Source organism: Odontesthes bonariensis, chromosome 1 (assembly GCF_027942865.1).
Source record: "Odontesthes bonariensis isolate fOdoBon6 chromosome 1, fOdoBon6.hap1, whole genome shotgun sequence".
In the NCBI taxonomy this organism is placed as follows: Eukaryota; Metazoa; Chordata; class Actinopteri; order Atheriniformes; family Atherinopsidae; genus Odontesthes; species Odontesthes bonariensis.
This window is the reverse complement of record NC_134506.1, coordinates 45,324,425-45,346,367: the sequence shown is the minus strand read 5'-3', so window position 1 is coordinate 45,346,367 and position 21,943 is coordinate 45,324,425. Positions and strand designations below refer to the sequence as shown.

The 21,943-nt window shown below is 40.9% G+C and overlaps 1 protein-coding gene across 5 annotated transcripts in view; it reads right to left on the bottom strand.

The window, feature by feature from the left end:
• shank2b (SH3 and multiple ankyrin repeat domains 2b) overlaps positions 1–21,943 on the bottom strand; it is a 386,266-nt gene that overhangs the window by 341,870 nt on the left and 22,453 nt on the right. For 4 of the 5 annotated variants that reach the window (XM_075468229.1, XM_075468249.1, XM_075468215.1 and 1 more), the window contains exon 2: positions 14,663–14,733. The exons of the other annotated variant lie outside the window; for it this stretch is intronic. In XM_075468229.1, coding sequence (XP_075324344.1) covers positions 14,663–14,674 — 12 coding nt within the window. In that variant the 5' untranslated portion in view covers positions 14,675–14,733. The remainder of the gene's footprint in view (positions 1–14,662; positions 14,734–21,943) is intronic. 5 annotated transcript variants of the gene reach the window in all.

Below are 21,943 nucleotides of genomic sequence, written 5' to 3'. Positions count from 1 at the left end.
GCCTGACGAGATGTATTCTGTCACGACTTCAATCTCACACACCTCACAAGAGTCTGGCTCCCCTGAAAGGTAAAATTCAATCAGCTAAGCAGGTAGAACGTCTTCAGAACAGAGCAGTAAGTCTTGCTGTCTGAGCTGCGAGAGATTTGTTGGAGGATGATTCATCCGTTTCTGAGGCTACGATGGTTTAAATCTAGGGATGGGCGAGTTAACTCGTTATTATCGAGTTAACTTGTTAATTATTTAACGCCGATAAATATTTTATCGCGCATTAACGCAGGTTTTATTATTGTAAAAGTCTGTTGAATGCATCACATTCACACAGTTACAGCAAACACCACGAAGCATGGAGTAAGAAAATAAAGATAAACTAGCAGCTAAAATCACCGCTACAGGTGTGAAGCTAACGGAGCTAACCGGCGCTACTTCCTGTTTTACTGGTTTCAACATAAAAGCACGTATTTTAAAATAAATTTTTAAAAAAATCCTACATTTACAGCCAAGTTGAATTGTCTTCTCAGCGTAGTAGTTCCAGTCTAAAATATCACTTAAAGGCAAAACACACAACTGATAGCAGCAAGTCATTCAAGGAAACAGACAGTGGAGCGAGGCTTCTACATAAAAACTACAGAAAGATGCTGATGTTAAAAGTGTGTTTGCACAACAAATGTTATGGCACTTTCATTCATATGGCAGCACATTTAAAATAAAGCTAAATGCTAAAAGCTATACACTACTTTTGGATTCATTTTTGGATTCTGCGTACAAATGCGATTAATCGTGATTAATCAGGGAAATCATGTGATTAATTAGAATAAACATTTTAATCGTTGCCCAAACCTAGTTTTAAAGCTAAATGTTTCTGTTCTCTAATTCTATTCAGTCTTTCTGTTGAGATGGAATCTCTTGCTCCACATTCAAACATGTGGAAAGCTTACCAACTGTTCTTATTTACTTTTCCGGTTCCAGCATATACTTTGGTGTGAAATTGCTTCTCTCCTCCTCCAAACTGCTGCTGCACACACCGTGCAAACCCATTCTGCGAGTTAAATGGCAGAGAATGTGTCAGCTCCTTAAATGAAAGCAATCATAGGCCTTATCTCACTTGCTGCTTTGCTCGTACAACTGCTGCCTGCAAATCTTTTAACCAAATAGATTTGTAGCGTATGCCAGAAAACGATGAGAAACAAAAAAAAAAAAAAAAAAAAAAAACGAGGCTGCACTGCCAATGAAGAGAGAGGAAAACTGATTACTTTTACAATTTGTTTCCCATTGGGGGGACAAAAAAAAAAGAAAGAAATAGAAATAAATTGCCTAAATCAAGGGAAATGACTTTCTACAGTTACAAATCCGTTCTAATTTCTGCCTGAATGATGGGCGCATATTCAGAGCAATGGTTGGAGAACACCAGTTGATACAGGTGTGAACGCAAAATACCAAATTCTCTTTACAACCCCACTCTGACGCTCTCACCATGATTACCACATTCAGTCCAAAGTGGCATCTTCAATACTGTAAACAATCCTCAGGCAGCGTTTGCAACCCTCAAATCAAACATTATCATCAGAGCGAGGCTTTAAGAGAGGCTTTCACAACAGCACGGGTGGCCATGAAAGGAGTAAGTGTGATTAAAGTTAAAAACCAAACACTAGTTAAATGCTGCTTATCTGACAGTTGAAGTGTAAGGAGTGACATATGGAGTGCCACTGATTAATCTGCACTAACACAAAATCATGCCTCAGCTGCTGGGAAACAGAAATACTGATGCCTTTCTGTTTTTACAAGGGCTGGGCGAGTTAATTATCGCGTTAACGCGTTGATTATTTAACGCTGATAAATATTTTATTGCGCATTAACGCAGGTTTTTTATTTTATTTAAAAAAAATAATTTGGGGGGCTTGGTGCCTTTCATGGATAGGAAAGTTCAGAGAGACAGGAAGCAGAGAGAGGGGGAACGACATGCAGCACAGGGGCGAACAGGGGCCAGCCGCAGCGAGGACTATAGCCTCTGTACATGGGGCGCCTGTTCAACCCACTACGCCACCCCTGTTTTATTATTTATTTTATTTTGTAAACGTCTGTTGCTCACAGGCTTTTATTCTGTAAAAGTCTGTTGCTCAAAGGCTTTTATTCTGTAAAAGTCTGCTGCTGTCTGCTGTGGAACAGGAAAAGAAAGTAATCGGCGGATCCACCAAACATGGAGAAGGGTACGGAACTTTTACTCGGCCATTTTCATTTTAAAGTTCTTCCAGACGGCGGAGTCGACAGAACCAAAGTCATCTGTAAACACTGCCAAGTTGAATTGTCTTCTCAGCGTAGTAGTTCCAGTCTAAAATATCACTTAAAGGCAAAACACACAACTGATAGCAGCAAGTCATTCAAGGAAACAGACAGTGGAGCGAGGCTTCTACATAAAAACTACAGAAAGATGCTGATGTTAAAAGTGTGTTTGCACAACAAATGTTATGGCACTTTCATTCATATGGCAGCACATTTAAAATAAAGCTAAATGCTAAAAGCTATACGCTACTTTTGGATTCATTTTTGGATTTTGTGTTCAAATGCGATTAATCGTGATTAATCAGGGAAATCATGTGATTAATTAGATCGTTGCCCGGTCTTAGATTTTACATTCACTTTGCTGCTGTTTATCCTTTGTTCAATGACATTTATACGGATGATTTTTGATGTGAACTCTTTCTAAAGGATAAAACAATCAGCACAGGTTAGAAAGAATATCACAGCAAAGCATGAATATTAAAATCTAAAAGTATGTTATTCTCAAAATGTTTTATGTTCCTATATATATATATATATAGATGCAGGTAGATTTAGGAGGAAAGCCTATTGTTCCCCAGGAAATAGCCTCTACAAATTTAAGGCCTGATCTAGTCTTGTGGTCCAGGAGTAGAATGAGAGTCTATTTCATAGAGCTGACTGTTCCTTGGGAGGAATTAGTAGCAGAATCTGTCCAGTGGAAGTAGTGGAAGAAGCAAGGAAGAAGTTCAAGATATTTAAGTGGAGGTTGTGGCCCATGTGAGCCTTTTGAAACCAGGCGGCCATTTTGGGTGAGTTGGCCTGTATGGCTTTGTTTTTGCTGGCATTTTTAGTGACTGTAGGACTGTTTAGGTGAGTTTATCTGATGAATCTGCCAGTGTGTCTTGTCCTGCCTCCACCTCTGGCACCCTCTATGCTTTCATTACCCCCTACCCGAACCAGGGTTTGAATCCCCACCCCGCTGTGACTGGTGGGCAGTTGGTGAGAGGCTGGGGTAGGTTGTGGTTGTGGAAAGAAAAGATGGTTGTTGTGGTGTGGGGAGCAGTGATGGCTGGCATTAGGGGGGTGATTCTGGGACGCCAGTGATCACTCTCTAGCCTCCTGGAGGTATCATGGGCCCAACTAGACGAAACACTGATGAAAGGAGGTTCCCACCTGATGACCCCAATGATATGTTGGTCAGCATTGCTCACTGATCTATATTATAGGGATCAGGAGGTTCTTTATTAGGTACTGAGGCATTATTACAAGGTTAATTGTTGAATTTAGGGAATTTTTCACTGAGTCTGGTCCTTTTCTTTTTTTGTAGCACAAGTTTCTTGTGTTTACTTTGAATGAAGTAGTTGAAGTGAGAACCCAAATGCAGGAAAACTTAGGAGAACTTTCAATAAATCCCACCCACCAACCCAAAAAAAAAGAAAGAAAAAAAAATACAATAATGCCTCAAAACTATTAGATTCTCAGGAACAGAACAAGACACAAAGGATCGGATGGAAAACAAAGAAATCTGGGCAGTATATTGATTGATATATATCACACTGAGAGAATGTTACCAGAAGGAATCGTGAGACTGAATTATTTCAAACGGCTCTTATCGTGACTCCCAGCTAAATGAGCTCAAAACCTTCAGAATCAAACGAAGTTCTGCAACATTAAAACAAAAGGTAAAGACAAAAACCTTAACTCTAAACTTTAAAAAAGCAACAAACACAAGTAGACAAAGAATAAACCCAACGAAACCAGGGATACTTCAAAGGTAATCATCAGAAGCACAATGTTAATGGAAACTAAAACCAAGATAAATTTGACCTTCCTTCACCGTCTGAGGCCGTCAGCCCTGAGGAACCGTTATGGTCCATCACTCAGAAGGAAACACTTCATTGGTTGGGGACTATTTTCAACAACAGATTAATCCACAATATTATTTGAAAGGCAAACATGGACCGTACCAAGCTGTGGAACCAATATGGAGATGAAGTAACCATGGGAACCTCCCTAAAACCTCATGAGGATTTGTTTAAAAATCCCAGTTTCCACTGTGCAAGCTTACCGATGTGCTGTTGCAATGTCAGTGTTCTTCTTTTGTGGGTTTGTTTACTTTTTTTTTAAAAATCAAACTGAATGTAAGCAATTTATATTCTTATTGTAACCATGGATACGCAGACCACTGTCACTGATTTCCTGCAACACTGAAGACCCCAGGGGCGATTCAATTTAAACATCAGTTCCTCTTATAGGAAAAAGGTAAAACTGCAGTAGGAATAGGTTTGGTCCATCCTCCTACTTCTCCACCTCCTTCCCTGCATGCATTAGCTCATTCAGAGCAGCAACAGAGTAATGAGTCCTCCCGACTGAGAAATCAAATTGGGGCATCCACCATCGCCTGATCAATAACCGCCCGAGGGACCAGACCACCACGTCCCAGAGGAAGAAATCCAGGCACAACGAGGGAGTGTGTGCACTCCTGTTGTGGATGTATTCGTGTTTACGTGGTTTCGCAACACAAATTTACGAGAAGACAGAAATGAAAATGGCCAGGAGTGTGTGTCTGTGTGTGTTGATGCTGCGCGCACCATGCTCAGCCTCAGGTTACCAGAAACTGCAGCTTATTAGGGCTAATTGGATATCTTTAAGGACCTTCAGCTCATTATCTGGACTCTTTCAGAAAACCCCAGCGATTATAGGGTCTAATTTTTTTTTTTTAAATCATGGTAATGTGGAGTATTTTTCCATGTCTGACTTTTGATTAAGCTCTGAAATTGCTGGTGTCGTAGAACCAAATTCAACACACACATTTCCATCATTTTTAATGTATAAATTCATCTTTTTTGGCCGTATTTTACTATTTAAATAGCCGTCATTTATTCCCTAACCCTAACCCTGAGATTAACTACCACACTGAACATTTTGATGTCCGATGTCGGCCTGGGATTTAAATCACGTCCAAATACCAACAAATGTAAATGATTTACATTTGTTGATATTTGTAATTCATCTTTAAGACTTGTTTACTGACCATGAACAATAAGCAGAGGTAGCTGCAGATTCAATACACTGCATCTGCCACTGAGGTTCGCAGTGAAGAAGACATCTGTGACACTTTTTTCCCAGTGGTTTATTTTATAAATCAAACGATTGTCAGCTTCAATGAGTTTGCAGCATAATGAAAGAAAATGAATTACTAAGAGATGAATCCTATTAACTCACAGTGTGGGAGCCACCGGTTGTTTATTTCCCATTTCTGACATCCGCTCATGTTTGCAGCTCCCAGTTGCCACAGACAAGCTGGTCTCATATGAAATATGAAACGGGCCAGAAACCAAAAACACTGTGTCGAACTAGAAATTGATCCTAAAATTTATTTTGGTGAGAGTTTTCTTTCACGCCTGCACCGAGTTGGCCAGAAAAAGGACATTTTCAGCACGCGGTAAATCTTGTGAGACTATTTGTTGACTCCAAACCAATTATATTTAAAGCTTAAAGCCCATTTTAAAGCCAACGAAACAGGGACTTCAGTGCTTGGGTGAAAGTGACTCTGCCTTAAAGGAGAAGTTTGTTTTCTTTTTTAAACCTGGACCTTATTTCTGGCATAAAATACGTTCATCTACTCTGCAGAACTGGGCGGGTCTTTCCGGAATAAACTGGTTCAAAACATACTTAGAGAACAGGAAGTACTTTGTGTCAACAGGTAACTTTACATCTGAGAAGAGTCACATGTGGAGTTCCCCAAGGTTCCATCCTGGGACCTCTTCTGTTTAACATCTACATGCTCCCACTGGCACAGATTATAAAAAACAACAAAATAAACTACCACAGCTATGCAGATGACACGCAGATATATATTACAATGTCACCAGGAGACCGAGGCCCTGTACAGGCTCTTGGTAAATGCATTGAGGAGATTAATGACTGGATGTGCCACAACTTTCTCCAGCTAAACAAAAACAAAACTGAGGTAATCGTCTTTGGAGCCAAAGAGAAACGATTACAGGTCACCACAGAACTTCAATCTATACACCTAGAAACTACCAACCAGGCCAGAAATCTGGGTGTAGTGATGGACTCAGACCTAAACTTGGAAAAACACATTAAGGCAGTAACAAAGTCAGCCTACTATCACCTTAAGAATATATCAAGGTTAAAGGATCTGATGTGTCAGCAGGACCTGGAAAAACTAGTCCATGCATTCATCTTCAGTCGGCTTGATGACTGTAACAGCATCTTTACAGGTCGACCTAAAAACTGCAGCTCATTCAGAACTCTGCTGCTTGAGTCCTCACTGAGACCAAAGAAGTGGACCACATCAGTCCAGCTCTGAGGTCTTTACACCGGCTGCCTGTCCATCAGAGGATAGACTTTAAAGTTCTGATGCTGGTCCATAAAGTTCTGAATGGTCCAGGACCAGAATGCATCAGTGACCTCCTGACCCAGTATGAACCTTCCAGACCCCTCAGCTCATCTGGATCCGGTCTGCTATCAGTTCCCAGAGTCAGAACCAGACATGGAGAAGCTGCATTCAGCTTCTATGCTCCACATGTCTGGAACAAACTCCCAGAAAGCCTCAGATCAGCTGGAACACTCAGTGTGTTTAAGTCCAGGCTGAAGACACACCTATTTTCAGCTGAATAAAGCTCCAAATCTGAAGCTGGAGTTTCAAAACTTAATCACATTTTAACTCCTGATTTTATCTATTGTTCTTATTTCTTTCTTTTTTGTTTAAATTCTAAATCATGCTTTTTATTTCTACTGTTTTAATGTCTCTGTAAAGCACTTTGAATCACCTTGTTGTTGGATTGTGCTGTACAGATAAACTGGCCTTGCATCTGAGTGAGCTTCAGTCCCAGTGTTATTTTAGACCATGGCTGTGTTCGAAACCGCACACTTCATACTGCATACTCATTGATCAGACAGTATACAGAGCGTTTACCCACAATGCATTTTGCTCCTGCCCGAGCCGAAACAGCCGGCCTGAAGCTGATTTCCCTTAAGCTCTAAACTCTGTAAACTTTAGCAACATTTGAAACACTTGCGGGTGAGAAAGTAGTCGTTTAGATCCCCAACGTGTTGAAAACCTGACAAAATACCGGCTGTTTACAATTTTGTTCCCACGAATTCGGCGCTACTAAAGCTAGCCGCAGCGAGCAACGCACTTCCTGTTATTTTCACAAAATAAAATACCCGTTGCCTTTTATCATAGGGAAAGCCATTACCATACAATTGGTGCTTTTGTTTTGAAAACAGGAAGTGAACCTACCCTCGTTGTAGCTAGCTTGAAACTGCCGTTTTGACAGGAAATGACGATCGGCGACGTCACGTTACGTTGCATCTTGGGTAGTTTGAGTATGAGTAGTAACCTTGTGATGCATACCCAACATTTCGGAGAATCTAGTATGCATCCGGGAACTTCTCGCTTACTCAAACTTGCATACTAACTCAGAAAGTTAGTATGAGTAGTAGGAGAAGTAGGAGAAGTATGCGGTTTCGAACACAGCCCATGTTCCCTCGTACACTCCCTTCAGTTTTACTTCCTGTCCTCGCTTCCTACCTGATTTGAGGTACTGCCACACACCTGTCCTGCATCCTTCGATGCTTTTCAGAGTAAAAGATGCTTCCTTGGTGGAATGGATCCTTCCAAGTCTTAAAACTCACATGCATCCAGAAAACCTTTGATGGAAAACTGTAACAAGCAGCTAAATGTCACAAGCAACACTCCCACAGTCAATTAGACACACTCCCATAACAGCTGCAAACTTCACGGCTGTTTGTCTAACTGCTGGTTTAGACTTTGCTGTCAGCTGAAAACATGTTGCAGAAGACTTTACGTTGATAACAAAGAGGGTGAAAACAAGGAAAAACTAACCTCTAAAACTAACCATTTTCCTTCTGCACAAACTTCGACATGTGCAGTGAAAACACAGAGGATGCACAGAAGCCTCCTTCAAATTCAGCCAAATGAAGCTTGAAGTCCTTTGAATAATACTTGACTTGCAACAGTCCTTCAGCAACATTTTATGATCAAAACTTTACGTTGAGACCACCTTACATATTCCCTGTTTTCCAAAATCTTATCTGCCAAAGCCTTAGTGTTACGTCTTTGTTTTTGGATCCGTGTTTAGTTTACCTACATCTGGATCCTTTTTGTTTAGTTCTCTGAATAAACTAAATGACTCTTTCCTGCCTCATGCTGATATTTGAATGGCCGTGATTCAGTTTTTTACAGTAGTTTGTCAAACTTTCCACATGATAATTCAGCAACAGAACAAAATAATTACTGAACAGTGATTAAAAATGCATCCAACATCCATCAATCCATTTTCTATCCACTCATATCCAGTTCAGGGTCATCAAAAATCTACCTCCAACCCCTCCAAGGACATATAGGCCATCAGACTGCAGCGGTTTCAGCAGGAAAAGCAAGATCGTAAGAATTGTAGTGAGGACAACAGCACCACGGGACAAAGAGCTACGAGTGTGGAATTGCTGAAGATCAATCACATCCAAAGCAGCAGCACAAAGACGCAGACAGCGCTGGAACATATAGAAAATGAATTATTAATACAACCTGTATGTTCTAAAAGTGGGTCAGTGCTTCCAACAGCAGCGTGTGCTACAGGCAGCTCACATTAGTGGATAGTAGCTTTTAATTCCTGATGATGAAGAGTCCCCAGATTTGGTTTTGGCTCCTTTTTTTTTTTTTTTTTTTTTTTTATTTAGAAAATGTCAAATAATAAAGAAAAAAATAAATGTTTGAAAATATTGAGATAAAAATGATCATTTTAATGATGTTGGGCCTTTTTGTAGGTTACTATCCACCAGAGATGGGGACTCAAGTCACTGTGACTTGGACTCGAGTCGCTGTTTTGATGACTTGTGACTTGACTTGACAAAAAATAAAAGACTTGAGACTCGACTCGGACTTGGAAGTTAAAGACTCGGCACTTGACTTGAGGCTGAGAATGGCGTCATGATTGGATCCCTACCCTGTCAATCAGCCATGCCCTCTCTGCATACCTTACGTGTTTATTGGAGAGAATAAACTCATATCAGATATGCATCAACATGTCAGCGGGACCGAGAGTCGTTGTCTTCGGCTTTCATAATTACCATTTTGAAGGCAAAAGACGAACAGCTCAGTGCAAGACGTGCGGCATCAACATCTCAGACAGCCAGACGACAACTTCCAACTTTGTTCGTCATCTGAAGATCCATTCTGACCAGTGAGTGCTGTTAAATTAGCTAATATTATCCTGTTAGCCTAGCCGGTAGTTAGCTAACGTTAGCTTGATATGATACGGGGTGGACAGGTTGGACACATTGGCCAATGATGTTTACTGACAGTTACTTATATCTTTGTGTTTTCACTTTATTAAGATCAGATTCTGCAGGTAAAATTGCAACAATAAGATGACTGGACTTTGACTTGCCCAAGAAAGAATTACTTGGGACTGACTTGAGACTTGCACATGTGTGACTTGGTCCCATCTCTACTATCCACTAATGTGAGCATCCACACTGCAGGGGTCCGGTCCCGTCTCTTTCCCCTGCTGCATCACACTCAACCATGATGCACCAAACATTTGTATTCTAATTTCTTTTTTTTTTTCCTTTTTGTTTGGTTTACATTAATTTTTAATGCGTCTTATTTTTATTTATTTTTAGTTGTATTCTAATTCCTTTTTTTTGTTTGTTTACATGAATTTTTAATGCGTCTTATTTTATTTTTATTTTTTTAATTTTTATTATTTTTAGTTGTATTTTAATTCCTATATCAATCAATTTAGTTCAGAAATCCCACTGAGCCTCATCCTGAGCTGGCCTCTCCTCCCTCCCCCGGCTTCCCACTCTTATTCATCCACATTGTTTTAATGATTTGTTGTGTTTATGACTGCTGACCTGAGTTGCTGCCTATCTTGACCAGGACACCCTTGGATATGAGATTTTAAATCTCCTTTCTGGTTAAAGAAATCACCTCCAGCCTTTCTGTCCCGTCTCATTCAAAACTGGTAACTTCCCTCTTTTTTCCCTTTTGCTCGTCTCACAGGCATCACAGGTATTTGTCTCCAACGCCGACTGCCCTTCATCCCACGACCCCAAACTCCTTGAAGAGCAGGCATAAACTTTACAACCAGTGGGATAATCATGCATGCAACAAACCGCCTGATGCTGGATCTGAAGGAGTCCAAATGAGTTTCAAAGTAAAACAAAAACAAAAAAAAAAATCTTATTTTTTAAATCAATTATCTCTGCTTTCCTTTATTCAAGGTTATTCTATTCTGTCCTCACATCCTGCTGCGTTTAATTTAGCCACCTAATCGGGAACTGGAACGCCTATTTGAAAACCAGTGGTACTCTGGGCCCAGAGGACCCAGTGACTCAGAACCAAAACCTTCACTTTCTCTGTGCACATCCCTTTGATTTCATCTCCGCTCTGCCGAAAATCTCCTGCTCTCCGCCTCAGTATTCGTCGCCAAATTTGTTCACTTGGCCGGTAATTTACTTGGACCCCAGCACCAACCCACACACACTAAGACCCATTTTTTTTTTATCTCAAAGCAGTCATATTGTCAGAATTTGCATGTTCAGATCCCTCACTTCAGCAGCCATCTGGGTCCACTTTTAACAGAAAATAATAGCTTATTATGTTCACAATGAAACTGTATCCCACAAGCCATGGTTATGTTTTCAAATAATAGCAAAAAAAAAGAGAGAGAGAGAGAGAAAAAAATCATTGTATCAGGCAAAAATGGGAGATGGAACTGGCAGCGGCTCAGATTTCTGCTCCGTCTTTTCACTGCTGCTGAGAACAGTGGGGAGACAAGTGGGAGAAAAGTGTCCAATCACTGCCAGGCAGAGCAATGGGGGGTGCACAATCAATGGAACTGCATGAGATAAATGACACAGATTTAAAGACTGCGTAATGAGCACTGTACACATACACTCAGTGGCAATCACACGGCTGTTGAGTGGTTGGGCAATGTGGGATAAAAACCATGGAAATGTGGCCCAGAGCTGAAAAATAGTCATTTATTACCACCTTTTTTTTCTTCTTTTTTCTGATGCATATAACACAAAAGGACGAATACATCAGTGCTCCTGTCACTCTGAATCCCAGAGTGAAGCCCGTGTCTGCTTGTTTAGCTTCAAACAGGCAAGGACGGAGGAGGAAAATTAAACCTGCTGCAGAACATCTGAGGCAGATAAGTTTAACTAAGCTTGCTGCAAAAGGTGAATTCAGCTGTTTTAGCAACCGAAAAAAGACAGAAAGAGTGAAAAAAAACATCTGCATCAAGACACTGGCACTTTCATCACTGATTCTGACTCAATCCTTCAGAGTCCTACCTTTGGACTTCAGGATTATTGTTGGTACCGAGTGAAATATAGCTAATCCTTAAGCTGCCTATTCTGATATTGCAATATTCTCACCCTCTTCAACTGTATTATTGCATTTTACCTGTTGAGGTGTCCACGACCACAGTACACTGACAGGGACAACAAGAAGGCGGACATTCCCAGCCGCACACCCCTCTGGACAATTGCATTCCCAGCCATAGAGGCTGTGTTCGAAACCGCATACTACATACTTCCATACTACATACTCATCGATCAGACAGTATGCAGAGCGTTTACCCACAATGCATTTCGCTCCTGCCCGAGCCAAAATCAGCCGGCCTGAAGCTGATTTCCCATAAGCTCTAAACTCTGTAAACTTTAGCAACATTTGAAACATTTTCAGGTGAGAAAGTAGTCGTTTAGATCCCCAACGTGTTGAAAACCTGACAAAATACCGGCTGTTTACAATTTTGTTCCCACGAATTCGGCGCTACTAAAGCTAGCCGCAGTGAGCAACGCACTTCCGGTTATTTTCACAAAATAAAATACCCGTTGCCTTTTATCATAGGGAAAGCCATTACCATGCAATTGGTGCTTTTGTTTTGAAAACAGGAAGTGAACCTACCCTCGTTGTAGCTAGCTTGAAACTGCCGTTTTGACAGGAAATGACGATCGGCGACGTCACGTTATGTTGCATCTTGGGTAGTTTGAGTATGAGTAGTAACCTCATGATGCATACCCAACATTTCGGAGAATCTAGTATGCATCCGGGAACTTCTCGCTTACTCAAACTTGCATACTAACTCAAAAAGTTAGGAGTAGTAGAAGTATGCGGTTTCGAACACAGTCATTGTCCATTTATTGCAAATGTATATACTGTATTTATTATTCTCAAACACAGCCTTATTTTACCACCCATACTCAAATTCCATTCTTACTGTTCTGTATTTCCAATTTTAATCTTTTATGTTATTGTTGAGTTTTGTACTTTGCGAGTGAAGTTTAACCGGAGTCAAATTCCTTGTTTGTTTAGTCAAACCTGGCCAACAAAGCTGATTCTGATTCTGATTCTGAACAGTGCAGGACTCGGCAGGTTCCAGGGATACTTGATGACGCACCTTCTTTGCTAAAAAAAAAAAAAAAGAAACAGCTGGGATTTCTTCCCTTTCACATTTAAGAGCCTCACCATCCAGGTGTTGCTGTGGCTCACATGCAGTTGGCAGAAACTGTGACTTTACTGACCCGTTATTGACCTGCTGGTGTGAAACCTAAATCCCAGTTAGGAAGAGAGCTGGCAGAACGACAGGTTTCTCCTTTTTCACGACCCTTTACTGAAATAAATCAATCATTTATAGTTCACAAGACAAAGTTCCACAGGAAGCCGTGTTCAGTTTTAGGTTATTGGCATTCCTGAATATTAAATAGTTTCTAATATCCTTAGAAATTAGGGCTGGGCGAATTAACTTGTTATTATCGCTTTAACGCATTAATTATTTAACGTCGATAAATATTTTATTGCGCATTAACGCATGTTTTATTTTTATTTTTTTTTTTATTTTAAATTAAAAACAAAAAAACATTTTTTTTTAGGGCTTTTGTGCCTTTAATGGATAGGAAGGTTCAGAGAGACAGGAAGCAGGGGGCAGTGAGAGGGGGAACGACACGCAGCACAGGGCTGCCCGATGCGGGACTCGAACCGGGGGCAATTGGTGGTGCGGATTATAGCCTCTTGTACATGGGGTGATTAAAAATTTTAATCGTTGCCCAGCCCTATTAGAAATAAATCCACATGAAACTGTTTTGTGACAAAAACATACAAACTGTCCCAGACAGAATTATTGGCCTTCTTTACTCGTATTTTTCTGCAGAAACTTTGGGAAAATTCAACATTATTGGTTGTTGTCCCGCTTAAAGAACAGTGAGAAACAGCTGAATCCTCTCGTTTTTTGATGCATTCTTTTCCTTATGGGCTTCTCTCAGACGCATTTCTGCATCAGGAACCTTTCACTGTGAACAGGAGCTTTAACGGGGTCCAACTTATCCCCCTAAATGTTCACCCGTAGAGAGGTTCCAGATATTCTCTGAACACTCCAGAGTTTTATTTCCTCCTTTCCTGTCTCAGTCTCCTGACCTTCACCTTCCACAACAGCTCTCAAAATCAGTTGAAATTAAGTCTCAGCAACCCTGAGAGCTGCCTTGGTGAAAGGAACAAATGAATTATGGAGGAAGCTCCATCTGAAGGGAAAGCAGTGAGTTGTTTTACAGCAGTTACATCGTAAGACACAAATATAAAGAACAACAAGCTGCAGAATTATGCAACTTTAACACATTTTTAATGAAGCGAGCTTCCTCATTTCCTGCCCTCTAACTGAGAGAAGACTGATCATGAGTCTAACCAATGAAAAGTTCATCTCTGACTGCCTCACAGTGGCTAAATTCTGAGGTAAGAATGGAAACACCCACAGCCTGCCGTAACAAACATATTTTGGGTTCGACTGTCCATAAAGAGCTGGGGTATTTCATTCTGAAGGCAGTTCATCGTAATGCAACTGTTGGCTAAAAACAAACCTAACTGGACTCTAAAAGAGCTCAACTTTGGTGCCCTTGATCTGGAACACATCCCAGAAAGACTGGAGCTCTTCTAAGAAAAACCTTCATTCCATGTGTTAGAATGTCTCGCAGCAATCTGCACCGTCTTTAACAGACTTATGTCACTGAGTTTCTTCTAAATCCCACATCCTGACAGCATCTTCACAGTTTTACGACTGAAAAATGTATGAAAAACATTACAAAACGACTGAAACGGCTTGAAAGACCACACAGATTCTTTAAAGTAGCATCTCTAATGCTTTCAGAGTGAGAAACATGAAGTAAATTCATATTATTTTCTTGCTAACAGTGAAAACTAATGTCCACAGAAAACGAATAATCTCTTTTAAAGCTCGGTGTTAAAATCCAGAACTGAGCTCGATAAAAACATCATGCATCCCCCAACATTCATTGTTCTCCCCCCAACCTTCAGCTGCATGTTTAGCCTTTAATAGAGCCTACATACCATTTCAGCCATAACTTCCAGAGGAGAAAAGCTCTCTCAGGGAGGAGGTTCCACAGTTGGACCCAGATTCCCTGAGTGGGGAGAAGAAAAGAGAAGAGGGGGGGGGCAGAAATGTCTAGGGTAAATGACATCACTTGAGCCTTCTGCATATTTCTATGTTTAAATATTAACAGCTTGAATATTTCATATTTACAGTCAAAAGTGCAATCCAATGCATCTCTGCTACCACCCCCCATGTGACCCTAAAGCTCCAAGCTCTAACAAATAGCATGCGTGGATGCGGTTCGTCTTCTCTGAGAGCGTTTGCTACATGCATGGATGTGGTTTGTCTTCTCTGAGAGCATTTGCTACATGCGTGGATGTGGTTTTTCTTCTCTGAGAGCATTTGCTACATGCGTGGATGGGGTTTGTCTTCTCTGAGAGCGTTTGCTACATGCGTGGATGTGGTTTGTCTTCTCTGAGAGCATTTGCTACATGCGTGGATGGGGTTTGTCTTCTCTGAGAGCGTTTGCTACATGCGTGGATGTGGTTTGTCTTCTCTGAGAGCGTTTGCTACATGCATGGATGTGGTTTGTCTTCTCTGAGAGCGTTTGCTACATGCATGGATGTGGTTTGTCTTCTCTGAGAGCGTTTGCTACATGCATGGATGTGGTTTGTCTTCTCTAAGAGCGTTTGCTACATGCATGGATGTGGTTTGTCTTCTCTAGGAGCGTTTGCTACATGCATGGATGTGGTTTGTCTTCTCAGAGCGTTTGCTACATGCATGGATGTGGTTTGTCTTCTCTAGGAGCGTTTGCTACATGCATGGATGTGGTTTGTCTTCTCTAGGAGCGTTTGCTACATGCATGGATGCGGTTTGTCTTCTCTGAGAGCGTTTGCTACATGCGTGGATGGGGTTTGTCTTCTCTAGGAGCGTTTGCTACATGCATGGATGCGGTTTGTCTTCTCTGAGAGCGTTTGCTACATGCATGGATGTGGTTTGTCTTCTCTAGGAGCGTTTGCTACATGCATGGATGTGGTTTGTCTTCTCTAGGAGCGTTTGCTACATGCATGGATGTGGTTTGTCTTCTCTAAGAGCGTTTGCTACATGCATGGATGTGGTTTGTCTTCTCTAAGAGCGTTTGCTACATGCATGGATGTGGTTTGTCTTCTCTAAGAGCGTTTGCTACATGCATGGATGTGGTTTGTCTTCTCTGAGAACGTTTGCTACATGCGTGGATGTGGTTTGTCTTCTCTAGGAGCGTTTGCTACATGCATGGATGTGGTTTGTCTTCTCTGAGAGCGTTTGCTACATGCATGGATGTGGTTTGTCTTCTCTAGGAGCGTTTGCTACATGCATGGATGTGGTTTGTCTTCTCTGAGAGCATTTGCTACATGCATGGATGTGGTTTGTCTTCTCTAGGAGCGTTTGCTACATGCATGGATGTGGTTTGTCTTCTCTGAGAGCATTTGCTACATGCATGGATGTGGTTTGTCTTCTCTAGGAGCGTTTGCTACATGCATGGATGTGGTTTGTCTTCTCTAAGAGCGTTTGCTACATGCATGGATGTGGTTTGTCTTCTCTGAGAGCGTTTGCTACATGCATGGATGTGGTTTGTCTTCTCTAGGAGCGTTTGCTACATGCATGGATGTGGTTTGTCTTCTCTGAGAGCGTTTGCTACATGCGTGGATGTGGTTTGTCTTCTCTGAGAGCGTTTGCTACATGCGTGGATGTGGTTTGTCTTCTCTGAGAGCGTTTGCTACATGCATGGATGTGGTTTGTCTTCTCTGAGAGCGTTTGCTACATGCATGGATGTGGTTTGTCTTCTCTGAGAGCGTTTGCTACATGCATGGATGTGGTTTGTCTTCTCTGAGAGCGTTTGCTACATGCAAATCGCATTTATGATTATGCAACATGTAAAATATACAAAGCTTCAGCATTAATCACATCCACCCATCCACCTACAACTGTTTTACTCCACACTTCTGTCCCTGCAGAGTGGAAAGGGTGTGTGTGTGTGTGTGTGTGGGGGGGGGGGTTATCTACTGTGATGTTTGATTTCTGACACGTGTTGTTTATTTCATGTGCTGTGTGATTCCTCCTGCTGTGAGAGGAAATTCATTAAATATTACTAACTCTACTCTCTGGAGGCTGTGATCACTCTAAATTGCAAACCAATGGTTTGATAAATTTCTTGTTGTAAAGTCAAAATTAAAACAAACAACCGAGAGCACATTTACATCAGTCTACCCAGATAAAAACAGAGGTTTTTAACTACAGTTAATGTGTAAGATGTGCCGAATATGCTGTTAATGTGACTGCCTGCGCACACACTTAAATCTTTTTGCATCTACAAGGGAAGACGAGGAGGAGGAGGAGGATGAAGAGGAGGAGGAAGGGCTACAACAAACAAGTAAGCAGCTGAAGATCAAAGATTAAATAAAAATCTGTCAGCTGAAATGCTTCATATCTTGAGGCTCTGAAACACTTAAACACAGCACCAGGGTTGTGTGTCTGTGGAATTTGGAGGATGGAGAAAAAAGATAAAGCTGGGGGGCGTATCAGCTGATCAGGGTTTTACAATGTGCACGCACACAAACTTCAGAAAGCACTATGACCCCTTCACTTTATGCACAATGTGGTGAAGTAGACTTTAATATCAAACAAAAACAGGGAATTTTCCACATAAAACTTCTCTCATTTACCAATGACAAAGTCAAAGTCAAATTTATTTGTAGCACATTTCATGTACAAAACAATTCAAAGTGCTTCACATTAAATAAAAGCATTGCAGCAGGGAGTGGAAGAAGCATTAAAAATACATAAAAGAATATAAAGAGAAACAAATAAAATCATTTAAATGATTAAAAACAAGCAACAGTCCAGATAAGTTCAAAGATATCGTGCAGATTTCATGCATAGACACATGAGAACAGAAATGTTTTTAACCTGGATTTAAAAATGTCTCCATTTGGTGAAAGTTTAATCTCCACTGGCAGTTTGTTCCACTTGTTTGCAGCATAACAGCTAAATGCTGCTTCTCCATGTTTAGTCTGGACTCTGGACTGGACCAGCTGACCTGAGTCCTTGGATCTAAGAGCTCTGCTGGCTTTATATTCTCTGAACAGATCACAGATTGTAAACCATCAGCAGGCTTTTAAAATCTATTCTGTGACTGACTGGAAGCCAGAGTAAAGATTTTAAAGCTGCTGTGATGTGTTCAGATCTCTTAGTTCGGGTTAAAACTCCAGCAGCAGCGTTCTGGATGAGCTGCAGATGTTTAATGCTCTTTGTGGGAAGTCCAGTTAAAAGAGCGTTACAGTGATGGAGTCTGCTGGAGATGAATGCATGGAGGAGTTTCTCCTGGTCTGTTTGGGAGAGGAAACCTTAAATAAATAAAAAATATATAATAATAATACTATATAAATAAAAAAAAAAACTGAATTATGGGAAAGTTGTCTGCAGCATATCGAAGAAATGTGAGAGGATAAAAACCTCTTCAACTCCTGGAAATTCTATTGGTCTGTTTTTTGTACATCTGATAAACTGCAAATAACTCCTGTTTTATGGCATCAGACTTAATGGGTTCTGGTTTCTGACTTTGTTTTGAACATTTGATGAATACTACTACGCTGCCTGCTGAATGTAGTAGGAAGTAGGAAGCTTTGAGTGGTCATCTAGACCAGTCGTTCCCAAAGTGTGGTCCGCGGACCACCGGTGGTCTGTGACAGTACTGCAGGTGGTCCGTGGAAAAGCAAAATAAAATATAAAATAATAGTTTTTTAACATTAATTCTACCTGGAAATTCCCATAAAAATTAAAAATATATGTATATAGATATAAAATTTAAATTTAATTTAAGTTATTGTGTGATTTTTAAAATAGGCTAGCTTGTGCAAATCTTTAGGCTAGTGGCACTAGGCGGGAACGTTGATTTCCAGTGCCTTCAGAACCACAAGATGGATCGGTGGATGGAAAAAGGTTCTCTGAAGAGAGAAGAGGCAGAAGTTACCAATAATGAAGAGATTGACAGTGAGTCGGGGGCATCTACGAGCCAGATTCCTCGTGAAAATAAAAATAAAATACTTTGAAAGCTACTTAGCATTAGGATTCAGCTACATTGGCCCCGGAGACGAGCCGTTGCCTGTTTGTTGCTACGAAGCTCTGGCTAACAAAGAAAAGAAAGATGACTTGGATATCAGCTGTAGGACGTCCCAGCATCTAGTTTTCAAGCAGCTGGGAAAGGTTCTCTACATATATTCACTCTGCTAAGTGTTGAAGCTGAAATAAACGCTGTGTTAACATTGATGCCAACAGATGCTGCAAAACATTATTTAAAATTAAACTATTAAACGGTAAAATGTCTGGTCGCACGCAGAGGTGGGTAGTAACGAGTTACATTTACTTGAGTAAGTTTTTGAAAACATTATACTTCTAGGAGTAGTTTTAAATCACTATACTTTTTACTTTTACTTGAGTAGATGTGTGCAGCAGAAACTGTCCTCTTACTCCGCTACATTAGGCCACAATGAGCTGGTTACTTTTCTTCTTACCTCTTTGGTATTCTACGCCTCATTATTTTTATCCCCCGCGTACGCCTCATTTTAATGTTTTATTCTGACAGAGAGAGAGACTTCCACCAAAGGCTCTACCAACTGACTGTGTTCCACCAATCAGACGCAGCCGTGCAGTCTGGTCACGTGACCGTACTCGATCTCAGCGGCGGGACGGGTTAGCTTTAGCATTAGCAGTCGTAGCAAACAAACAAAGAAACAGATGAAAAATGTCAGAACCAACGGTGGGAAATGAAGACGCAGACGAGGCCTCATACTGAAAGCATGTTTACCTTACAAAGAGTGAGAAACAGCAGCTACATTATGTGTCTTCTGTGTCAACCAAAACAAACGCACATTTCAGCAGAAACTCAACATCTAACTTGAGGAAACATGTAGCGCTAAGTTTCCTAAACTCGTTTTTTCCCCCATGGATAGGTGAATGTTTGTTTTTTAGGTTACATATGGGTTACATATGTTTTAAACATTTCCTAAGTCTCTTTTATTTTTTATTGAAGTTCTTGAATTTACCTGGATTATTTTAATTTAAGCTATTTTGTAATTAATTTTAATTTATTTTAATCAATTGGATGAACTCTAATCTGCCTAAAGATGATTATTTAGTATTTTTGTCTGTCTGATTGAATGCTTGTGTTAACAAATAAATCAGACGTTACTCAACAGTTACTCAGTACTTGAGTAGTTTTTTCACCAAGAACTTTTTTACACTTACTCAAGTAATTATTTGGATGTGAATAATTACTTTTTACTTTTACTTGAGTACAATCTTTGGCTACTCTGCCCACCTCTGGTCGCACGTCACTCTTCCACACTTCTTATATTAACCGTCGTTGGGTAGGAGCCCGTCTCTGTTTAATCCTTTTTCTCTTTCAAAACGACCCAAAGCGTCGTCGGATCATGTGATCACCGAGTGCAGAACGAAGAGAAGAAGAGTCCCGTTACAGCAGGGTGTTGTTGCCCTGTCTGACATCAGTTACCGCATGCTAAACGCAGATGATGCAGCGCCTTGTGAAACAGTGAAATTCCTGTCTCAACATATCTGGCGATATTAAAAAGGCTGCAGTTTCAGTGTCTTTCGGGTTCTTAGTCTCCTCTCCGACTGCTGCCCTTCTTGGCTGCTTACTGAGTTAGAGCAGGTGGACAACTTCTTCCCTTTCACAGTTATTGACGGCGTTTTGCCCCTGAAAACATTCAAAGCCTTAAAAAGCGGTTTCGTAGCTTTGCACTTTTATCATGTAAGATTAAAAATGTCATAAAACTCTGTCTGTGTCCTGGCAGGTTTAAATGTTAACCGTGTTTTGAAAGCAGGCTCATTTGAGGCATGTAAACAGTCCTTTGCTGGGTGGATTGTGCCCAACAAAGCAGCTTCTCACCGCACATCATTTGCATGCTTTTTCACTAATTGGCAAAAAGACCTTTTAAATAATGCAGATGTTTCCCCGAACAATACGATCCTGCAGCGGTGAAATATTTCCTCAAATCCATTTTTTTTTTTTTTTCACCAAAATTGAGAACAAGATAAAAGCTAAAAGCATGAGGAATAACAGATATTTTACAGGCCGTGACCTCATGAACGGAGCAGAAAACAAGCAGCTGTTAAGGAGGCCTGTTCACCGTCTGCAGACTGCTGGTGCGAATCCCGGGAGAACGTCTTTTCCTTCATTTTTCTCTTGAGGGAAATGAAACATAAACATAAGCTCAGAAAACGTTCGAGCGATTATCTAAACCCACAAACTCGGAGTCCTTTATGTAGACTTGTGTCGCAGTTCAGAGCCAGAGCTTAACTTCAAAGGTTTTCACTCCTTACACCTGGAATTACCTCAAAACAAATCTTTATTTTCCTGTTCATTCAGTGATCAGGTGTATGGGATTATCTTTAATAGCTAGGGCTGGGCAACAATTAAAATATTTAATCTAATTAATCACATGATTTCCCTGATTAATCGCGATTAATCGCATTTGTACGCCAAATCCAAAAATGAATCCAAAAGTAGTGTATAGCTTTTAGCTTCATTTTTGGCTAATTGGTACCACGAGAGAGACTGGCTTGAATATTTGCAGCAAGCAGCACCCCTCCTCGGTTTTCAGACGCCCGGGACTGCCAGGATGTATCCCGCCTCTCGCCTGATGACCGCTGGGATTGGCTCCAACCCCCCCCACGATTAAGCGGGTATAGAAGATGGATGGACGGGGTGTGTTACGCAGCATCTTAGCTGCAGGAGAGGACAATCAGAGCGTTCCAGAGAGGAATTGACTGATAGGAGCTAAGCTAAGCTAACAGAATGGCGCAAATTTCCTCCGTCTATTACTCCAACCTCAAAAACATCAGGGCGGCTCGTTCAAACTCCATATTAAAGGGATAGTTCGCCTTTTTTGACATGAAGCTGTATGACATCCCAAACTAGCAATATTATTTATGAACATTTTCTTACCCCCTGCTGCGTTATTTTTTTAAATTTTGAATTCTTTTACATTTTCTCTCCCTTCGTATCACTGCCTGCTGTGTAGACCGAGCAGCAAACACCGTAACAGGCGCGGCAGCAGGCAGCGATACGAAGGGAGAGAAAATAGGGCCAAGCGATTGTGAGGTCTGACTTTTTCCTGGAGAACCATTTTGTGATGCAAATGTATTACTCTGTTGAACGCATATTGTTCTGAGAAGCAAAACGCTTTATTTTTTTAAAGCGATACAATGTAACTTCTCAAAAAGCCCACTCTGGAGCTCCC